This window comes from Lepidothrix coronata, unplaced genomic scaffold (assembly GCF_001604755.1).
Source record: "Lepidothrix coronata isolate B3197 unplaced genomic scaffold, Lepidothrix_coronata-1.0 Scaffold232, whole genome shotgun sequence".
In the NCBI taxonomy this organism is placed as follows: Eukaryota; Metazoa; Chordata; class Aves; order Passeriformes; family Pipridae; genus Lepidothrix; species Lepidothrix coronata.
Window position 1 is genome coordinate 974,829 of NW_016690412.1, and position 18,928 is coordinate 993,756.

At 37.7% G+C, this 18,928-nt stretch overlaps 1 protein-coding gene across 3 annotated transcripts in view; it reads right to left on the reverse strand.

Moving 5' to 3' along the window:
- Positions 1–200: 200 nt before the first annotated feature.
- Positions 201–18,928, reverse strand: part of TOX (thymocyte selection associated high mobility group box) — a 223,972-nt gene continuing 205,244 nt past the window's right edge. For all 3 annotated transcript variants that reach the window (XM_017834318.1, XM_017834319.1, XM_017834317.1), the window contains 3 exons: positions 13,467–13,853; positions 4,582–4,733; positions 201–2,411 (listed from right to left, as the gene is read on the reverse strand). In XM_017834318.1, coding sequence (XP_017689807.1) covers positions 2,375–2,411; positions 4,582–4,733; positions 13,467–13,853 — 576 coding nt within the window. In that variant the 3' untranslated portion in view covers positions 201–2,374. The remainder of the gene's footprint in view (positions 2,412–4,581; positions 4,734–13,466; positions 13,854–18,928) is intronic.

An 18,928-nucleotide genomic window follows, 5' to 3' on the forward strand; every position in this document is an offset into this window, starting at 1 on the left:
CAAAACAGCTGCTTCTCCAGCACAGTTGTCCCATCTGAACAGAGCCCAGGGACAGAACCACACTCAGATCACTGGATGGGTAAGATGCTGCATGGAAAACACACCGCTTACAGATTGAGACACCAACTAGCCAGAGGTTCATACAGAATAAGTATTTTATTCATGATGTATTTTTTTATTTACATTAAAGTTTTCTTGTATTTTGAACTCTGCTTGGATACCGAAATTAACAACTTTATGTGACTGCACACCTGCTCTAAAAGAAATGGAGATAACACAGTTCTTTTCCATAGAAGAAAAAGGAAAATTGCCTGACAAAATCAAAGTTGATTTTTTTCATTCCCAGTAATTATCTTCTCACTTTAGAATTAATATGAGTGGAAAATGTAGTTTGCTATAATATAATAAATAGAAGACATTGGGTAATTAGTAGTGCTGGTATATTTCTAAAGTACTAAACAGACAAACAATAAACTGTGAATTTAATCACAAGTTCTCATACAGTTTCAAGACAGGAAAATTAGAGCTCTCAGCTACAGTCATTTGAGTAATCACATCTGATCTGCATTATTTATTAGTTATTACATGCCAAGTGATTCCGATTGTACATTGCCTGAAATCATTCAAAAGCAAGCATGCCTTTGTTTCTGTTTTGTTTTATAAAGAAAAATCAATGGCGTTGCATAATGTGTATTCTATTCGGATTTTTTTCTTTATTTCACATAGAAAATACAAATCAGTGCTACTCTCCATTAATGGGACAGGCATCTGGGATGAATCCTCCAGAAATGTATTTTCAGAGCTATCCCTGATCCCAAAAATTGTCAAAATACCTTCTTCTGGATATTTTCATCCCTTTCCCTGTGACTGCTGAACTTACCTCTCATTTTAGGATTTATTTCTGATTTACTCCCTAAAATTCTGTAAGAACTTTTGCATATTTAATAAAATGCCTGAAGCATATTTGGTAATATTTCTTTTGGTAATATGTTTATTCCATTTGACTTATTAACAAAAAATGATGCAGTTTCAAGAAGTAGCGTTACGCAGTTTTATTCAGTTAGTTTTGTGGGTTCAAGTCTTAGTTTTAGGCAACTTCCTGCTACAATACTTTAAAAAGGGAATTACTTAAAATACCTTTTTTTCCTTCTCTTAAACAACCAAAGAAATAGAGAAATAATTATTGGGTACCTTAATTTTCTGCCAGTAAAGCAGGTTTGGTGTTATATATGTCACAGTAAAAACTAAATAAAGTATTCACATCAGTTGTGAACAATTTGTGCCAGCAAAAGTTAAAGCGTCAAAGAAATCTCTTTAAAATGCTAACAAATTTACTTACAAACACCTATATTTATTATTTCATAAATAGGCGCAACAGGTTCCATAAAAAAGATTAAATACAGACACAGTATGAAGAAACAATAATACATAGCCATATGTAGAGGTTATAATTTAGCTGTCTCCAATCTGTTTCTGCAACTAATAAAATATCAGGTAAGCATTTGGCAGTTTTATACATAAAAGGACTTAAATGATGTTTACTAACCAGTACACATAAAGTGATTTTCTTTAAAAAAAAAAGAAGCATTTTTTAGGCAGTACAAAATAAACATGTTTGCTCTTTATCAACATTAGTTTTTTCCCTAGTTTTTTTTTGTTTTTATTTCATGAGACAAAGCCAATATTTTTAATTAATATAATTTGGGACTATTTTACTTTCTTTCCTCCAAATAACTTGAAAATATAGACTATTAGTCAGTTGCTTAAAAATGAAGTAAAAATATGAATGTTTGCCAATTTAACCCTTATTGTGAAATCAATAAACTGGAATGAGCCAGTTTCAATTACAATTAGCTACAAAAACATTCACATTTTATACTCTAGGAGAGTGTAACATAGATGCTATTTACAAACTTGCTATGACTGCTACATCAAGCCATTTAAAAAGTCTTTAGTAGTTTCATATAAACACCCATTATGAAAAACCAATGGAAAATCCAGGACTTTTATCCAAGACATCTACAGTTGCTAAGGCAGTTACTATCGCAGCACTTCACAGCAAAAACCAACATAAAATCTGAATGGTCCAAGTTTCCTTCAGGGAAGAAGAAAAGCAATGTCCGTTAAAGGATCTCAGGGTAGGGGTGGAAAAGACAAAGAAAGAGAAAAATAAGGGGGGGAGGGGGAGAGGAAGAAAAAGAAAGAAGCAAGACTATTTTTTCCAGAGTGGGTGACCCACAAGCTCAAATAGTCCTAAGTGCTTAGCAACTTGTATTTCCTAATAAAATGCAGAACTGCCTTGACTGCATAAAGCAATCCATGATGAAAAGACTTCCCTGCATTCCTCAGTGGAAAGGAGAGTTGTTTCAGATTTTCAGGTAAGGTAGAGTGCTTTGTCCCTCTGCATGCCCCTGTTCAAACAGAAAAAGAACAAATGTGGTTTTTTTTAAAATCTGAAAAATTCTCTAGTTCTACTTTTTAAAAAAACCCCAACCCCACAACCCTACTGCATGTCATTAATTCCAAGCATATCACTGAAGTACAGCTGCATTGTCATGGTAATAATAAGAAAAATCCTAGTGCCACATTGATATGTAGCAACCCAGAAACCACATCTGGCTCTAAACTGCACAGGATTGGGATACTGGTCTAAGTGCTGGTTCAGGATCACCTGCACTAGTGGGCTGGTAGCACTGACTATCAAAAACACATGGGTAGAGATGAGGGTTTAGCACAGGTCTTGAAACAATACTCCATAAGCACCCTGTATGAAGTGGTCACTTTCCTTAGAGGGCAGGAGAGCTTAGTTACATGAATGTGGATGTCAGCCACTGATACCTCTGGCCTATTTTATTTACTCATTCAGACGTAGCCAAAACATGTTGGGTCAGCAGGTTCAGCTAAACAAATGCAAGGGAACATTGAAGCTTCTGGTGCATCCAGCTAGACCAACTCTCTACTGGAGACCAGGGTCTTCAGGAGACTTTCCATGAATGCACATTGTCTAGCATACTTTTGCATTAAGTTCTTGTTGGGTTTCAGCTTCAACTGAAGCATACCAGTTCAGAGCAAAAAGGAGTAATTCACCAATTTCTAATTTGGAATGGTCTGTGGAAGTCAGAAAAAAAAGAGTAATTTAAAGCAGCAGAAACATCACTGATGGGGCTTGATGCACACTTCAGACACTTTCTGGAAGAGAAGCTTTATTCTTAATCTCCCACTTTGTTGACATTGACAAAACCTAGGCACCAATTCTGTTTTTCCACAGCTTTGCAGCTTACTTGCTTTGGAGTCCAAGTACAGAGCAAACTACACTGCACTGGTAGTTTATGCCAATGCTATAGCAAAGATAGGTTAAGTTCATGCACACGGATTGACTAAGGCATATCTACACAGGGTCTGCTCAGAGAAAGCTGCTAGTGATGGAAAGTTATGCCCAGTGGACACCTGGATGGCAGTGCTGGGAACAATGACCCATCGTATTTTTTCCGGATCAGGAATCAAAGCCATAATAAGGCTGTGGCTTATTTGACAGAGGACAGTCTATTCAGAGTTCAGTGTCAGTGGTTGTAAAAGTCTCTGGGCTGGATAGACTCCTATAAGGGCCTGCAGTACATATCAAGACATAATGGTGGTACAAGCAGGAACAAGCAGGTTCTAGTCAAGGTGTTATTCTGAACTACTAATCAGAAAAAAGATTTTTGTTCAGTTACAGAAACACTTTAAAACAATTATATAAGTGGAATTCTCAATTTAAGTAGGTGTAATGGATGAAACTGATCTTTAGTTTTGCTTTGTGTTCATTTGTCTGGGCTAGATTTGGTACTTTGGTAGCAACCAAGAGACTTTATCTGCCTCTGCCTTGGGGATTCATGCCAAGTCAAGGGAAGGTCAGGCTGGTGGGCATGTTCACAAGGCTCAACACCTATCATTTAAAACTGAAGAGATACCTTCTGTTCAGTCTTAAACGTTTCCAGACAGTAACACGGCTCCAAAAAACCATGCTGCAGAGGAGTTGAAGGTTAGAAGGGGTTACTAACCTTATGTTAAGGGCATAGAGCTCCTGAAGGTACGGTATTTTGTTTCTGGTTACAGTCACGTGGTCTTCATGCCATTCCCTTCCACGTATCTTGTACCCCATGCATCTGCCCTGCCTCTCACTGATGTGATTTTTCATGACCCAGACTAATTATTTTCAATGGCAACAAGATTTCCTCAGCAATGCAGTATTTGGAGAAAATAGTTCACATTATTTGCCTCTCAAGGAGGAGGTAGCAATCTTAAAACTTCTTTCTTACACCTTCTCCCTAAGATTTCAGTTCTGATTTTCTATGGAATGGAAGTTCTCTAAGACTACAAAGGGTATGTGCTGTGATAAAGTGACAAAAATGTCTAATAAATGTATGTATTGAAAACTTGTTCTCCTACAGCAGTCTAACTGCTGAATAAACACAGTGTTATCACAGATGCACTTCTGAAACACTGTAGGGAAACAAGCAACAACCCTATTCTCAAATTCTCTATCAGATACTTGTGTCATGAATGTTGCTCAACACAAGGTGGCATTCACTGGCTGCTTACCCATTACTGCAGTAGTCATTATTCCAGTCCACAGTCTGTGCCTGAGGATTTCTGCATCCTGAACGAACATACTCCATTGCTTGGGTAACAACTTGTGCAGCTGTTGATGTTGGATTGATGATATTCTGATAATCAGGCTGAAGAGTAAATCCCTAGAGGAAAAAGCAAGTACATTACAAAGTATGGAAACAAAGTGACAGGTTGGGTTCATAAAAAAAAAAAAAAGAAAAAAAAGTGGTGTGTACTGTGAAATGGTAGAATACTTCTTTTACAAGTGTGCTTTAGGTTACAAAAAAAAAAAAAAAAAAAAGTGGTGTGTGAAATGGTAGAATACTTCTTTTACAAGTGTGCTTTAGGTTACAAAACCTAAAATAGGCAAAAAACTGTAGGTACTTTCTAAGTTTTAAAATCTTTCTTTAGTTTGAGAAATGAAACACTGCCAAACCACTGTTAGCTTTTACACAGTCACAAGATGGAACTAAAAGACACAGAGCAGAAACAATTCAAAACCAAGAGAACAACTCAATCAGCACTGCGACAAAAAGGTCTGTTTGCTCCTCAGAGCTTCCATTTAGATTAAACGTAAGGATACACACTAGTCACTAATTCCCAGAATATGCAACAGAATCGTTTTGAAGGATGTAGGCAGCAGGTGGCTGACTGTTTTATTAGACTACACCTATTCACATATTGTTCTCAAAAACCTTTTTCTTCATTCAGTCACAAAGGGACCATCTGCTGCTTCTTTTATTTGCACTTCTCTCTCAACTAAACGGAAATTCAACCAAAGCTTTTTAACTGTTGTTGGACTAATGTAGTGAAAGCAGCACAGAATAACTTGCTTTTTGAAATGAAGGAGACGAGCAAAAGAAAGTGGAAGTTACAAAGAGACATCTAACATACTCCCTGAAATATCTGTCTTACAAAAAGTCATAATAATTTTTAGCTCTTTTGATATATTAGGATGTTTAAATACTGTGTTTCAAAGTCAGGAGAACAATTGAAATTTCAAGGCTAGTGTATCTGGTTCACACTGTATAAATGTACGTGTTCCTGCAAAGTTAGAAGAACTACATTGGGTAAAAGCATGGGAATGTTGTATGAAAGCAAGCAATGTCTGCTGAAAAAAAAACACACTAAACTCCTTCCTGGGGCAAGGGCATACAATTCCCACTCAAGTCAACTGGATGTGTAGCAGCTAAATCAGAAACTGAACTTGAACCTACTTTGAAAACTCACTCCATCCAGCCAAAGCCCACATACAAAATACACAGAATTAATGCTTTTAGTTAGCTTTAGTTTTAGTGTAGTGTTAGTACATTGTGTGTGATCACTTCTTGTACACAGCCCTCATTAGGACAGGAATTTTGCAGAGAGATGCTCTTTTCTGCAGGTTTAAGAAGCCAGCCATGTTACCTTCTGTCAAGATAAATGAGCATTCTCAGTTTTCACCTAGCTCCCTACATCCACAGAAATTAGCTTCCTTCAAATGTAATATGTCACTTCCTTCTTCACATCCCTCTTCCTTGGCTATTTCCCGAGGTCTCGCAGGTGTTCTGCCCTGCCTCTCATGTGCACTGTCATCTCACTCCACTAATCCTGATCGTGGATTTTAATCTAGACCACAAATGATTGCATCTTTCTTCCTTAATCTTCTTCATATGGCGAACATCCTGAGTAACATTTCAGGACCTTAAAGGCTCTTAAAAGCCTCACTTTGTCCCTGAAACAGTGCTGAGCAAGTTCACAGATGAATTCTGCATGTAGTTGCCATGTTACTTATATACTGCCCTGCTAATGAGATTAAATAAAACCCACTCATGGCAGGTTTTACAGCCATGGTGACTGTAACCCCCTTGCTCTGTATACTGCCTTTTCACCAGGCTGTAAACCTACACAGCAAGCTGCATAGACAAGCCCCAAGCCTGCAACAGATGCAAGGGAAACAGTAATTGAGCAGATTTCCCAGTGACTTTAATTGGAGTTTTGTGTAATTAGAAGGCAGAAAATTTGGGGTTTTATACCATCATCATCATTTTTTATATAAAACATTAAGCATAAGACCTTTCTAATTTAGCTGTAAGAGGAAATCAACCATAGAAACACATCCTACCCTCAGGCACTCAGATTTACTTTTGGTAGCAAAGCCTTATCTGTTTATCAGTTTTTATGAAAAAATCATAAATACAAGAAAAGCACTATAGAGGGACATTAGCCAGTAGCAAAGCATGCACGTGAGCAGGCACAGAGTCTCAAGTACTCATAATATCATAGAATGGTTTGTGTTGGAAGGGACCTTAAAGACCATCTAGTTCCAAACCCCATGTCGTGGGCAGGGAACCTTCCATTATACTAAGTTACTCAGAGATCCAGCCAACCTGGTCTTGAAATCTTGAATACCTCCAGAGAGGGGGCATCCAGAACTTCTCTGGGAAGCACTCATGCAAGAAGGAGATAGTTCCTCCAAATCAGAGGAAGAGACCATCAGCACAATACTCATTCCATTTCTTCTGGAATTAAGACAAATAAATAGCTTAGATGTTGGAGAACAGTCCTGTGGTTTAAATGCCAGCTTGGAACTGGGTGGGGACTTATTCTCATATTTTTTCAGGTTTTCTATATGACCACAGACAACTTGCTTTGACTCTCTTCCAGCAAAGCACATGTGGGCTTAGGCTGAATTGTTACCTCTCATGTTAAGGTTGGGGCCATAGATCCAAATTTAATTATTCCATCAGCAAAATAAGGGGTAACAACACTTTCATCTTGTACCTGGCAAGTCTAGGTCCCAACCTGCTGCCTGGGATTGTCCTGTTTCTTAGGACACACAGGTGATAAATTCTAACATGGTGCAGGCTCCTACTCCAGAAGCAACTCAGTTGTGACTCTGGGAGGGGTTGAGGGCTACCAAAATACCTGCAATGTGGGTGTTGGAAAGCATGCTTGTTAAAGCAAAGTAATTTAAGCACCCTGAACTCAGTATGAAGGACTGATAAAGTATGGTCTTGTTTAAGATGCAAGCAATAATTACTTCAGCTTTTTCACCAACAGAAAAAGCTATGGAAGTATAGTTCTGTACAACAGAGGGAGACAGCCTTGTACCAGGCTTGTGGTAAATATTTGTGTATTATTTATGTAAGCCCTTAACAAACAATGATGAAATAAGAAGTGTTCAGAAAATGAGTGCTTCGAGGTCTAATTAAACAATGCTGAATGTTTTTGCATTGTAATGCTCAAGAGAAAATCACCAACTGTTTTGCAACATGCCTAGAATTTTAAATTTCATTTTCTTGTTCCAGATTGAAATAAAAATAGGGAACTTGATAAAGATTAATTCGATGTCAGGAGGGACATTTGCTCTTTAATTAGATTTCTGTAGCCCTAGCAGTTTCGTTGTGCCACTACAGCAAGTCCTAAAAAGCCTGCAGCAGAACTAAAGAGTGATCCTCATCTCCACACTTTACTAGGAACTAATTTCATTTCCTGCCTGTCTGGAGAGGTATTTTCAACAGGCATCAATGTTTTTGTCTTCACAACTGATTTATTCATCAATCTCAATGTGATATTTTAAACCTTTAAATTACATCCAAATCCTAAAGCATCTGTTTATTACACAAGGAAATTGAAAATCTGTCTGTGTGATATCATACAAAGATTTTTCCTTAAGGTTATAAAGGAAGTTGACAGATATTAATGATTTTTTTTTTCTCTTGACCTCATTCGAAGACAAAGCTTAACAAAAAAGAAGAAATCTGGACAAATACAGCCAGTCCCTGAGTTTGCTGTATATAAAATATATACCAGAAAAAATGAGGCTATTATTTTTGGCAGGCTATGCAATCATCTTGCTGTATACATTTATTTTCTAAAGGAAAAGAAATACCTAAAAGTAGACTGAAATGAGTTATTATTAAAAAAAAAATAAAATGTGACATACATTAATCTTCTGTTGCTTTGTTATGCATATGCACTTGCAGCCATGGTTACTAGACATGAAGAATCCAGTTTTGCTTGCTCTACCTGTGAACTGAAGTAGGACAGAGATTGTAATGGGACTCACCATCCCACACAATGCTTGGGGTGAAGGATTTTGAGCAGAGAAAGCGATGCTTCCAGTAGGGCTACTTAAAAGGGTTCCTTAATAAGACTGGGCATATCTGGGGGAGTGAATCCTTGGTCTCATCACTCTTCACACCAAACAGCACAGTACAACAGGCTGGATAGTAGAGTATACTCAGAAAGAAACATAAATGTCTGTGTGAGTAGAGAAAGGAAAGAATGACCTTGACCTTGCAAGTGAAAACAGGCTGCAGCTTCAGATGCTGTTTTAGCCTGAACTTTGGAGAAATTGTGCTAATTTGAATGACAAGGATTAAGAATCAGATCATCAAGTGACAACTAAGTAAAAATTAAACATCGTGTCAAACCTAAGAAACAGACTGGAAAGAAGCAACTCAGTTAAAAAAGTATACAGTGATAAGATGATCACATGAGCATTTAATGAAAGAAAAATCACACTCTTCTAATATACTGTGAGTGTATCAAAAGCGGATGAAAGAAAAAGTGCTGCACAATGGATTTGGACTTTGAAAAGCAAAACTTTAACATGGCTCTTGTGAATAATATTTAAGAAAAATATAGTATATTTCAGAATTACAAGTTAAAAATAATAAAAATCAGGATCTAAGTTAAATCTAAGTATGAAAATATAACTAAACGATCTTTTTTTTTTACAGTTTAAAGGATTATCACTGGAAACAAGCACCCTGAAGGTCTACAGTAGTGGTCATTATTTAATTTATTCATTAACTGTTTTGGAACAGATGGTAAAAGAGACAAAATAGTCTGCTTCACATAAGTCACTATTTAGATAACTCAAAATAGAGAAGATGGTTTAAAGGAAATTAAAAAATATTTACTAATGTTAGGCATATGACCAAAATGCTAATACCAAAATTTTACACTGCCTTGTGCATTTCAGAACAATTTGGATGCATCACATCAGTTGCATACTCCACAGAGTTATTTGATTTTAAAAATAACAGAAATTGCTCAGTCACTGAGCATTTTTTGGCTACCAACACTTCTGATCTTCTTGATGTTCTGTAGTTTTTGTGGACTCCCAATGGAGATTGCCCTTCTCCAGCTGGCAGTCTCCCTTGATCTGGCAGCTGCACACGTGCAGGCAAGGAGTGCTGGATGTGGAGAAGGATATGTTGTTCCCTGTGGAGCTGATGAAGATCAGCTCATTGTCCTGGAAGCAGTGGGAGCAGAACTGTCTCCCCAGGTCAGCACTTCTTATCAGTCCCTCCTCAAAGTTACACACAGAAGAGTTTGTGGATTTCAAGCACAGTGGTTTTTGGAGAACTGTGTTTCTGGCTGCCAGTACTGAAATCTGGATCTTTATGTGAGTTTTCTTGGATCTGGCAGTCCTTCAGACTAACTACAAGACGATCTTTGATATGAAACTATCCTCCTTTTTCTGGAGAAAATGAGTGACCAAATGTTGCAGAGCCACAGATAAAGCAGGGCATCTGTAGAGAGCAGAGATTCTCAGTCTGCTACCACAGCGTCACACTAGTAAGCTGTGCACTATCTGAAAGCTGAATGTTAGGGGAAAAAAACCAGGCAAAAAGAGAACCCACCACTGGTAGGAGCAGTGATTGCTGCTTCTAACATGCCTACAGCACAGTCTCCAATGATGGTGTCCAGCCAGGTGAGGGAAGAAGAAGTGAAAAGAAGTCGAATTAAAGGCACTTATTGCTTCTGCTTTATCAGAATACATATTCTTCCATTCCTCTTGGCTGTCTTTTTATGTAGAAGAGTGGTCTACACAGTGCTGTTTGGGACTGAACCTCACACCCAGAGCTCCCCTTCCCTCCTCACCATGGGCCAGACATACAGGGTGGTGCCTCTTCTTTCTCCTCACCGCTGCCGACTCTGTGCTGCTGCCATTGTTGGGAGAGCTCGCTTCTTTCCCCACTACGTCTTTTCCTCTTTAACATGCTCTGTCATCAGCAGAGTGCTTGCTCACTTTCGAGAAGAGGGGAGAGCAGAGTCCTTTGACAACTGAGTCAGAAAGAGCCTTTACTTTTGGGTTATAGTCTCTTGACTTTCTGCTATTTGCCTCTTGGTAGCCAACCTGCCTTTTGTATTCTAACACAGTATGAAATCCTGGTGATAGTGTTTTCTATCACTTTTTGAGTAGACTAGAAAATGTCATACCTAAGAAACTGAAGAGGATACCACTGTTCTGTTCTGTCATGGCAAATATGATGGTGTTAGTACACCCGTTACCCTAAAATATAATATATATTTTGCTTTGTCTTTGCCAACCTCAAAGGAAACGAATTCTGTATTTAAAAAAGAATTCATAAACTCTATAAACTGTTGTATGCTACCAAAAAAAAAAAGAAAAAGAAAATTATGAATATTTCAAAGTGAAATGACAGATTTTCCAGAGCTCAAAAGTTGCGTTACTTTGATACAAAAGCAGGAGCGAAAGAAAAATAAATTGTCTTGTAAGTATTCCACAGTGCTGAAAGAGACGTGGATTGGCAGTGTACCATTTCAACAAGTAACAAGCACCTGTCACCTTGAGTGAAACTTAGAAATATCTCACCATGGTATCTTCATTATAAGCACCAGCCTTTCTGATTAGGGAATATGAGTTGGCAAAAAGTACTTAACCCAAAATTTTGTGAGTTTAACAAAGGAGAACAGGAACACAGAGGTATAGTACTTTTTACTTAACTGCAATTGTCCTTAGTAAAACAAAAGACTCATCACGACACAGGTCTACATACTGACTTGTAGAGACCTGTCTTTTACAATCTAGTGTATATTTTCTCTTAAACTAGAAGCAAGTCAACTGCACTCCACGCATTTCACAGATGGCTGAAAGTACTCTCAAGCCATTGATGCACACACCATATGCTACAAGCATGCAACTCAGTAAAATAAAACATTGGAAGATTCATATTATATTACCTTTCTTTTTTTGTAGTATGCAATGGTTTAGAGTAATGCCTAAGTGTTTGGGTTCATACAATAATGATGTTCTTTGTATAAATATGTAAGCATTTAACATCTGCATTACATCTTTTCCTAGTCCCTCCTGGACTATAAATTCAATAGATTTTCAAATCTATTCAGTAAATAATGTTTGGCAATGATTCTGGAAAAGACATAAGGGGTTTGACCTTCTTTAGTTCTGCACTGGACAAGTAATGTACAAGTGACACTGAACTTGGCAAACAATCTGAACTTAGAAGGCTGAATTTCTTTGCAACACAAACTTGCTGAAATATAGCTATAGGATCTCAACAGGTTGCAGTCACAGATGTAATTTTTCATGTTTGGTAAATGAACAAGAAGAGTATTGCTTCTGTCTAATTACTCTGAGTCTTTATGTTCAACCAGTATTCCAGCAGGCTTAGGATCTCCAGACAGGCCTCCCTGGCTCCCCTGTCTAGGACTTCCTGTAGCTATTTACAGCTGCCCAGGCTTGGGGTCAGCTCCTGAGTTTCTCTGAGACTTGAGCATGGGCTCTTCCAGGACACTAACACTAACTAATAGGAAAACCTTCAAAAACACATGACTCTACATATGTGTGGTCATAAGTCTGTGATTGCAAAAAATAAACTGGACTAGGAAAAAGTGTAAACACTTTACAAACTTTCCTTCCTGATTACTCCAAATCGCTCTTTGAACTAAGATCAAAGCCTCTGAAAAAGTCCAAATCATCCTGAGCACAACTAACTTTATCAGTCCAGATTGCTTTCAACTCTTTTGTTTGGTTGGTTGGTTTTTTTCTGCTTTGGACAATTTTTTTCCTGTTAAACTGTTCTCCCAGCTAGAAGTTATGATTCGTGTGCAAGTATTCTCATCTCTAAAGACCAATCTTAAGACAAAAGGTTTCTGGCTTGGAAAGCAAATGCAAATGCCTTGGTAGCAAAGGTGAATTTATAGAGAATTTTAAAACATGCAGCAAGTTTACAACTATTCATTATCAGCCAGAACTGACAAGTTATGTGTATACAAATCTTTTAGATTCTTGCAACTCCATTCAAAAAATTTTCATTCTAACGGCACTTTGCAAAGCAAGATCCTATTATTGATAGTCAGATCTCATCCAATACAAAAGAAAATTTTCTCTCATTAAATAAACAGCTTATCTGCTCTATCCCTCCATAAGCCTGAGCCTGAAAGTCACAATACCACGGTTGGTTCTGCATTCATTCAGAACTCCTATGAAATGTATTGAGAATCAACTATCTAAAACACTGGGAGTGAAAAAAAAACCAACAAAAAACCAAGCAAAAAAGCCGCCCTATTGGGATTGTGGGCATAGCCCACTTATTTCCAGTAAAAAGAGGGTATATCTATTTAGCAAAATGAAGTTATGAATGCAGCATAAACTCATGTTCACTTAATCTAACATGTTCAACACAACCCGTGTTGCTTCATGTTCCCTCTGACTGTTCTACGTCACAGTCAGCACAAGGATAACAGCACAAGCTACAACTATATCTTTTTATACACATGCCTGCCTTTTGTTGGTAAAATGTGTTTCCTGAAGACTTAACATTTTACTTATACCTCAGGGTACTCCCAGATTTGCATATGGGTCTACAGACAACGATGGGCATCATCGCTAGCGCAAACGGTTCTACTGAAATTTTCCATCATCTGGGTAAACTCGTCATTTGTTCTTCCACTTGAAAGATTTACCCTACACTATTATAGTTTTGGAACCTGCAACACTAAAGCTAATCCACAGCTTTAAATCTCCCTCACTGTTTCAACTTCTGGATGATTCCACTCCCCACACTCATTCCAAAAAATGAAGTAATTCCCCAGACAGCTGAAAAGCTCAAACTTACTTGTTGCATTGTAGGTGAATGTAAAGCAGACTGGACCTGCATTGGTAGCTGGTTTCCAACAGACTGCTGCATTGAAATCGGCTGGTGTTGCTGGATGTTGAGATGCTGATGCAGAGGGGGGCTGATCTGAAGAGGTGGCGGCGGGGACACAGCCATGTTTGCTATGGAAACAGTCACTGGCATTTGGTTGTTGGGCTTGGGTGCTATGTTCCTGGGGATATTGGCATGCATGGCAGTGATGTGAGGATTCATTCCTGGTTGTTGGTGGTAGTGGGAACTGAGGTACAGTGCAGAGTGAGCCTGGGCGGGCCCATGAAACACTGACTGCTTTGAATTCATCATCTGAGGTTGTGGGGAAGCTTTAACATCAACGGGTTCACTGTAGCTCTGTTGAGAAAAACAAAAAATCAGACAATACTTAGAAGCTACCAAATGTGGCTGTCCTACCCCTGAAGTCTGTTTAAGAGTCACACTATAGGAAAACATGTATATCTGGACCATCAAATTGTCCATGAAATGGAGTTTGGTCACTACACTAGAAAAATAATGAGTCCCTTTTATGTTATACTTTTGTCTTCAACATTGTAAAAAAAAAAAAAAAAGCAATTTAGGTCCTCTGTTTACTGGTCTAGCCTGGCATCTTCCTTTTTCCAAACTTGGAACTGGCATCAGTGACCTAATAAGTTACATAACAAAGACAACCAAGCCTCACACATTTATTTACATAAGCAGTCACTATTGACCTCAGACTTGACAGCCTAGTTGAAAAGAAATTCAGTAGGGTGGGTTCCACTAAAAGTCTGCAGTGATCTTTGACATGTCTCATTTTCTCATTTGCAAACTGGGATAAGAATTTCAGTGTCCATTATCATACACATTGATAATGCTAATAGTGCTTTATCAGTTAGCTAACACGATGAAGAGGCTAAACCCCATCAGCTGTTCTAATGCATGGAACAAATACACCAGTTGCTGTGCTAATGCCTTTATTTCGAAGTATTCTGTCCTGGAATGCTATCCATACCACCAAACATTGTTACATGCACCATGGATTAGGAGAAATAAAAATATTCTGAATAATTTCACTTTTAACAAAACTTCCTTTGTTGATCCAATTCATAAGGTTCTGAAAATTCTTTTTAAAACTGATGTCTATATAAATGTTAGACTGCATCAAACATGGGGAAGTTATCTTACTAAAGCTGGAAGAACACTGCATAGAAACTGTACAGATTTTCAGAAATGCTATAGACTACCCCAATTTCTTAAAGTTGCTAGTAATAAAAACTGTCCTTTAATGAATGTGAATTTTAATAATACTTTTTGTTCTAATATTTATAACTTGCTACGTTTGCTTAAACTCAGTTTGCTCAGTTGTTTTTCATACCACCTTTATTTTCTTGGATATCCTGAGTGCAAACTATGTGCTTAAAAATATGATGAAAAAAATTTAAGAATTAACTCCCATATGCTTATAAGTGGGAACCATAATTTGAAGTTAAATCACACTGGGATTAATAGTCAGTGAAAGGTGAAACATGCTGGAAAAAAATGGCAGAAATGTCCCCCTGGAGAAAGAAGTCACTTTGTCAAAACAAGGCTGAAAGACACATATACGCCCTTATTCTGTGATCTCCGTGTCATGTTTGCTCAGTTTACAAGTCAGAGTAAGTTTTGTGTTACTCTTAGCACTCCAGGGTCAGTGACGTCTATTTGTATTCTTTCTGAAGGATGCACCGTCACCAACAATCCTTTGACATGTACGTTACTGAAATGGCTTCATAATGTGTGAGGATAAAGACGCAAACGATAACTTAATTTTCCCTAAGTATAACTGCAGTTCCCTTAGCAAAAAAACCCTAGTTTTCTCCAGTAAATGAAGAAAAATCATATGAATATGATAAAATGAGCGCAAATGTCTCTCTGTGGATCTGCCTGGCTCTGCTCACATGTGAGTGTACATATGTGCAATATGTATTATGTGCATATTTGCAGGATTGCAGACATAAAGGACTGAAAGTAGCTTCAAAAATCTGCTGTTATTTGGGTATTATCTTTAAAACATTGAATGAATGTTCATGACAACATGGGAAATATCTTCCCCCTCTCTTCCCAGTTGTATATTTAGAACACTCTCATGACTGTAGGAGCAAAAACTGAAATTTACTGAAATTTCAACGATTAAGAATGTTTGCTAATTAGCAGCATGGTCAGGAGCCTCCTCTTGAGTGTCCCACGCTTCTTACACATTTCAGGAGGTGTATGCTGTTTCTTTCTTGAGAAACCTGCAAGTTTTATTTAAAGCATAGTCCCCTCATGAAAACAGTTTGTCTTTCCATGATGTAGCAGGCAGGTTCTGTGTCGGCCAAGCAGAGATAATTGCTCCTGAAGTGTCTAAGGGTAGATCGCTTAAACAATTCCTCCTGGTGAGGAGGTATCAAAAAACCTTTGCAGTGCTATTTGTGACATACTGATACATACTTACACTTCATTTGTAACTACAAGGATGCTGCCATACACCTCTTTAACAAAGATACATGGAACCAATCTAATTATTGGGCAATTCTGAGTTCACACATAAGAGGTCAATGCATGGCCCATACTGACAAAATTACAGATATATAGACAGTATTGATACTTTAAATATCATATTATTCTAAGAGGAATTGTACAGTCTCTGGTCAGAGATGAATAACACTCATTATACCTCTGAGAAGAGCTCTGCAAATTGATCAAAATGGACTGTTTCAGTTGTCTAAAGCTATGAATCAGCTTTGTATATGTTTCATCACCTCTTGATCCACTGAAAAGCACAACACTTCAGTTTAAGACCAAGTATTTTACTGTAACTTAGGATACTTTGAATCATATGTGATGTGAAACCAAATTGTCCGATATCGTGTAAATTGCATCAATACTACCAGTTACTGGGAATCTTGATAAATGAACCCATTAAATGCTCTTCTCCAGCATACTGCACCTTCAGCTTTTTCTGCATATAGGTCAGAAATGCAGATTTTGTAAGTATTGCTGAAGCTAATAGAATAAGTGATTCAAATACCTTGGCTTAGTTACGTTACTTTACTGTGAAATACACCAAGAGGCATGTATGATGCATAAGTCATGCTACCCTTTCAGACACAATTACTTCATTCACAGACTTGCACCTATCCAGTAAAGCATCAGACAGTCTTAGATAAGGACTTTTATCATGGGTAAAACTAAGAATTAAGAACAAAGGGATTTCATTAGCAAATATGGGCTTCAAATGCACAGTCATGTTCCCCAACTTTGCAGCTTGGAATTCAGTAAATTTTCTCTTGCCTTATCCAAGGAGAAGAGCACAGAAATAATTTTAAAAGCCCCCCAAACCCTCTAATTAATCTGCCCCAAACCAACACAATTTACATCTCTGATTTTTGGGATTAAGTTCTAGAATACAATTCATTTGCAGATATATGCAGTGGAGACCAAAATTACAAATCTGTACACACAGGCCACCAAACATTGGGGCTTAGATCTCCTACAGGTAGCAAGGTCTTCTACCAGATCTCCAGTGAGAACATCTTTGATCACTGTTATCAGAATGGTGGTGTAGACTCACCACTAGAGGGTGACAGAATATTATATTTAGTATACGGTGGGTGGCAGTATTTCATACATAGATTAGCAAATATACACTAGGACCACAAATTAGTTTTTCTTGACAGTCGTTTATGCTCTTTGCATGGCTTATACTTGTACTAGAGATCAGGTCAAAGCGTTACTATAGATCTGCAAGTTCTAGGATAGGCTAGGAGGAGGATTTCCTATGGACCTGTCTCTCCAACTAACATTATCACCTAATACTATTGCCTAAATTTAAAAAAATAAAAAATCAGAAGGTGAAGACAACATAGGTAGGCCAAAGCAATGGAATGCTACAGAGAAAGTATGACTGCACCTTTGTCACAATGCAAAGCCATTTTCCTCCCCACCCCCGACCAAGAATCTAGTTTTACCAAAACACAAAGAAAAAGAGGGAAGAACATTTTGATATCTGAACAGAAAGATAATGAAAGTAGAAAGAAAGTAGGGAAAGGAAGGAAACAAAATAAGTACTACTGTAACTCCGATGATAACAAATATAATTATATTAACTAAAAGTAGTGGTGGCTCATGACCCTTGGTCCACAGAATTATATTACTTGTATTGTATTTTCAAGGACATGTGTGATGATACTAATGAGTGATGTTCTTCAGAGAAAGTGTTCAGAGTTGATAATTTTGCACAGTTTGGAAAGTGCTGAATCAAGTTCTTCCCCATGGTTTTCACTAAGTTTGTGCCTTTCCTTCCAATTCTAGAGCAAAGAGAACTTTCTCATCTACTTCTACTCCCCTAATGTGTGCCAAAACTCCTTATGCTTAATTATCAAATTAAAGAATTATGTAAGGTTAAGGGGTTAAGCTTAATAGTTGTGCTATTCTTTTCTACTGAAAACTGCCCTGGGACTAATGGTCCTCCTTATCACAGACTGAATTCAGGCACAAGGAGTATGTCTGTTCCTTAGAGGAAAGTGCCACTGGGATTTCCCTCATCGTATAACATACAACTCACTCTTATGGTCGAGAAATAATTTTTGGTGCAGGCATCCTGTTCAATTTACTTGTGTCAGAGAAAAAAGCAGTAGCCTAGGCGATGCCATTCTGGCATCTGCACAGCTTCCTTTGGGATATAATTTTACTTCCACTTTGAAAAGTCACACTTTAAATGCTCACCTCTGTATCTGGGTAACCAAACAGCACTTGAAACCTACATGGGTATTGATTCTCTTTCTAACCTGTGACTGCCTTCTGGCTACTGTTGGCACTTCTAACCCCGTTTCAGCTGGAACATAAACAACATCCATGTTGAAAGTAAAGCAAGGACATGTTTTAACAAGGCAGCACTCTAAGGGCCTGCGCCTTGGACTACTGAATTTAAAAGAAAATCTTCTATTACTAACTCCAACAGAATTTGGATCCCAGCCCAACACTGTTACTGTTACTTCAGTATTAGTATCTGCAGGTCCATTTCATTTTTTATGAAAACCAAGTAGGATCTGCCTAACAGAGGCGGAGAATCATTCCCAGTTGAGGACCAGTACTTTTGACCTGTGTTTCTTCAGAAGCATACCTAGAAACTACAAGTGCCTATACTTATTTCATTTGTTAACACGTTAATGCAGTTTTTGTTAGAAATGCTGCCAGCAAGTAGGACTATATAGATATATACACACATAATACCTATGAATATCTTCAATTTACATAACACATAAATGCTTTATCTTCAGCATCCTTATCTACTGTAGGATATTACATATATATTATCTGCTATAACATACAATATACAGCCATAATGTATGGGAACTAAATAGACTTTTGTAATAATGTCACTCTAGAAAGCAGTACTCAACTAATATTGCTCCTTGCAACGTAAAATC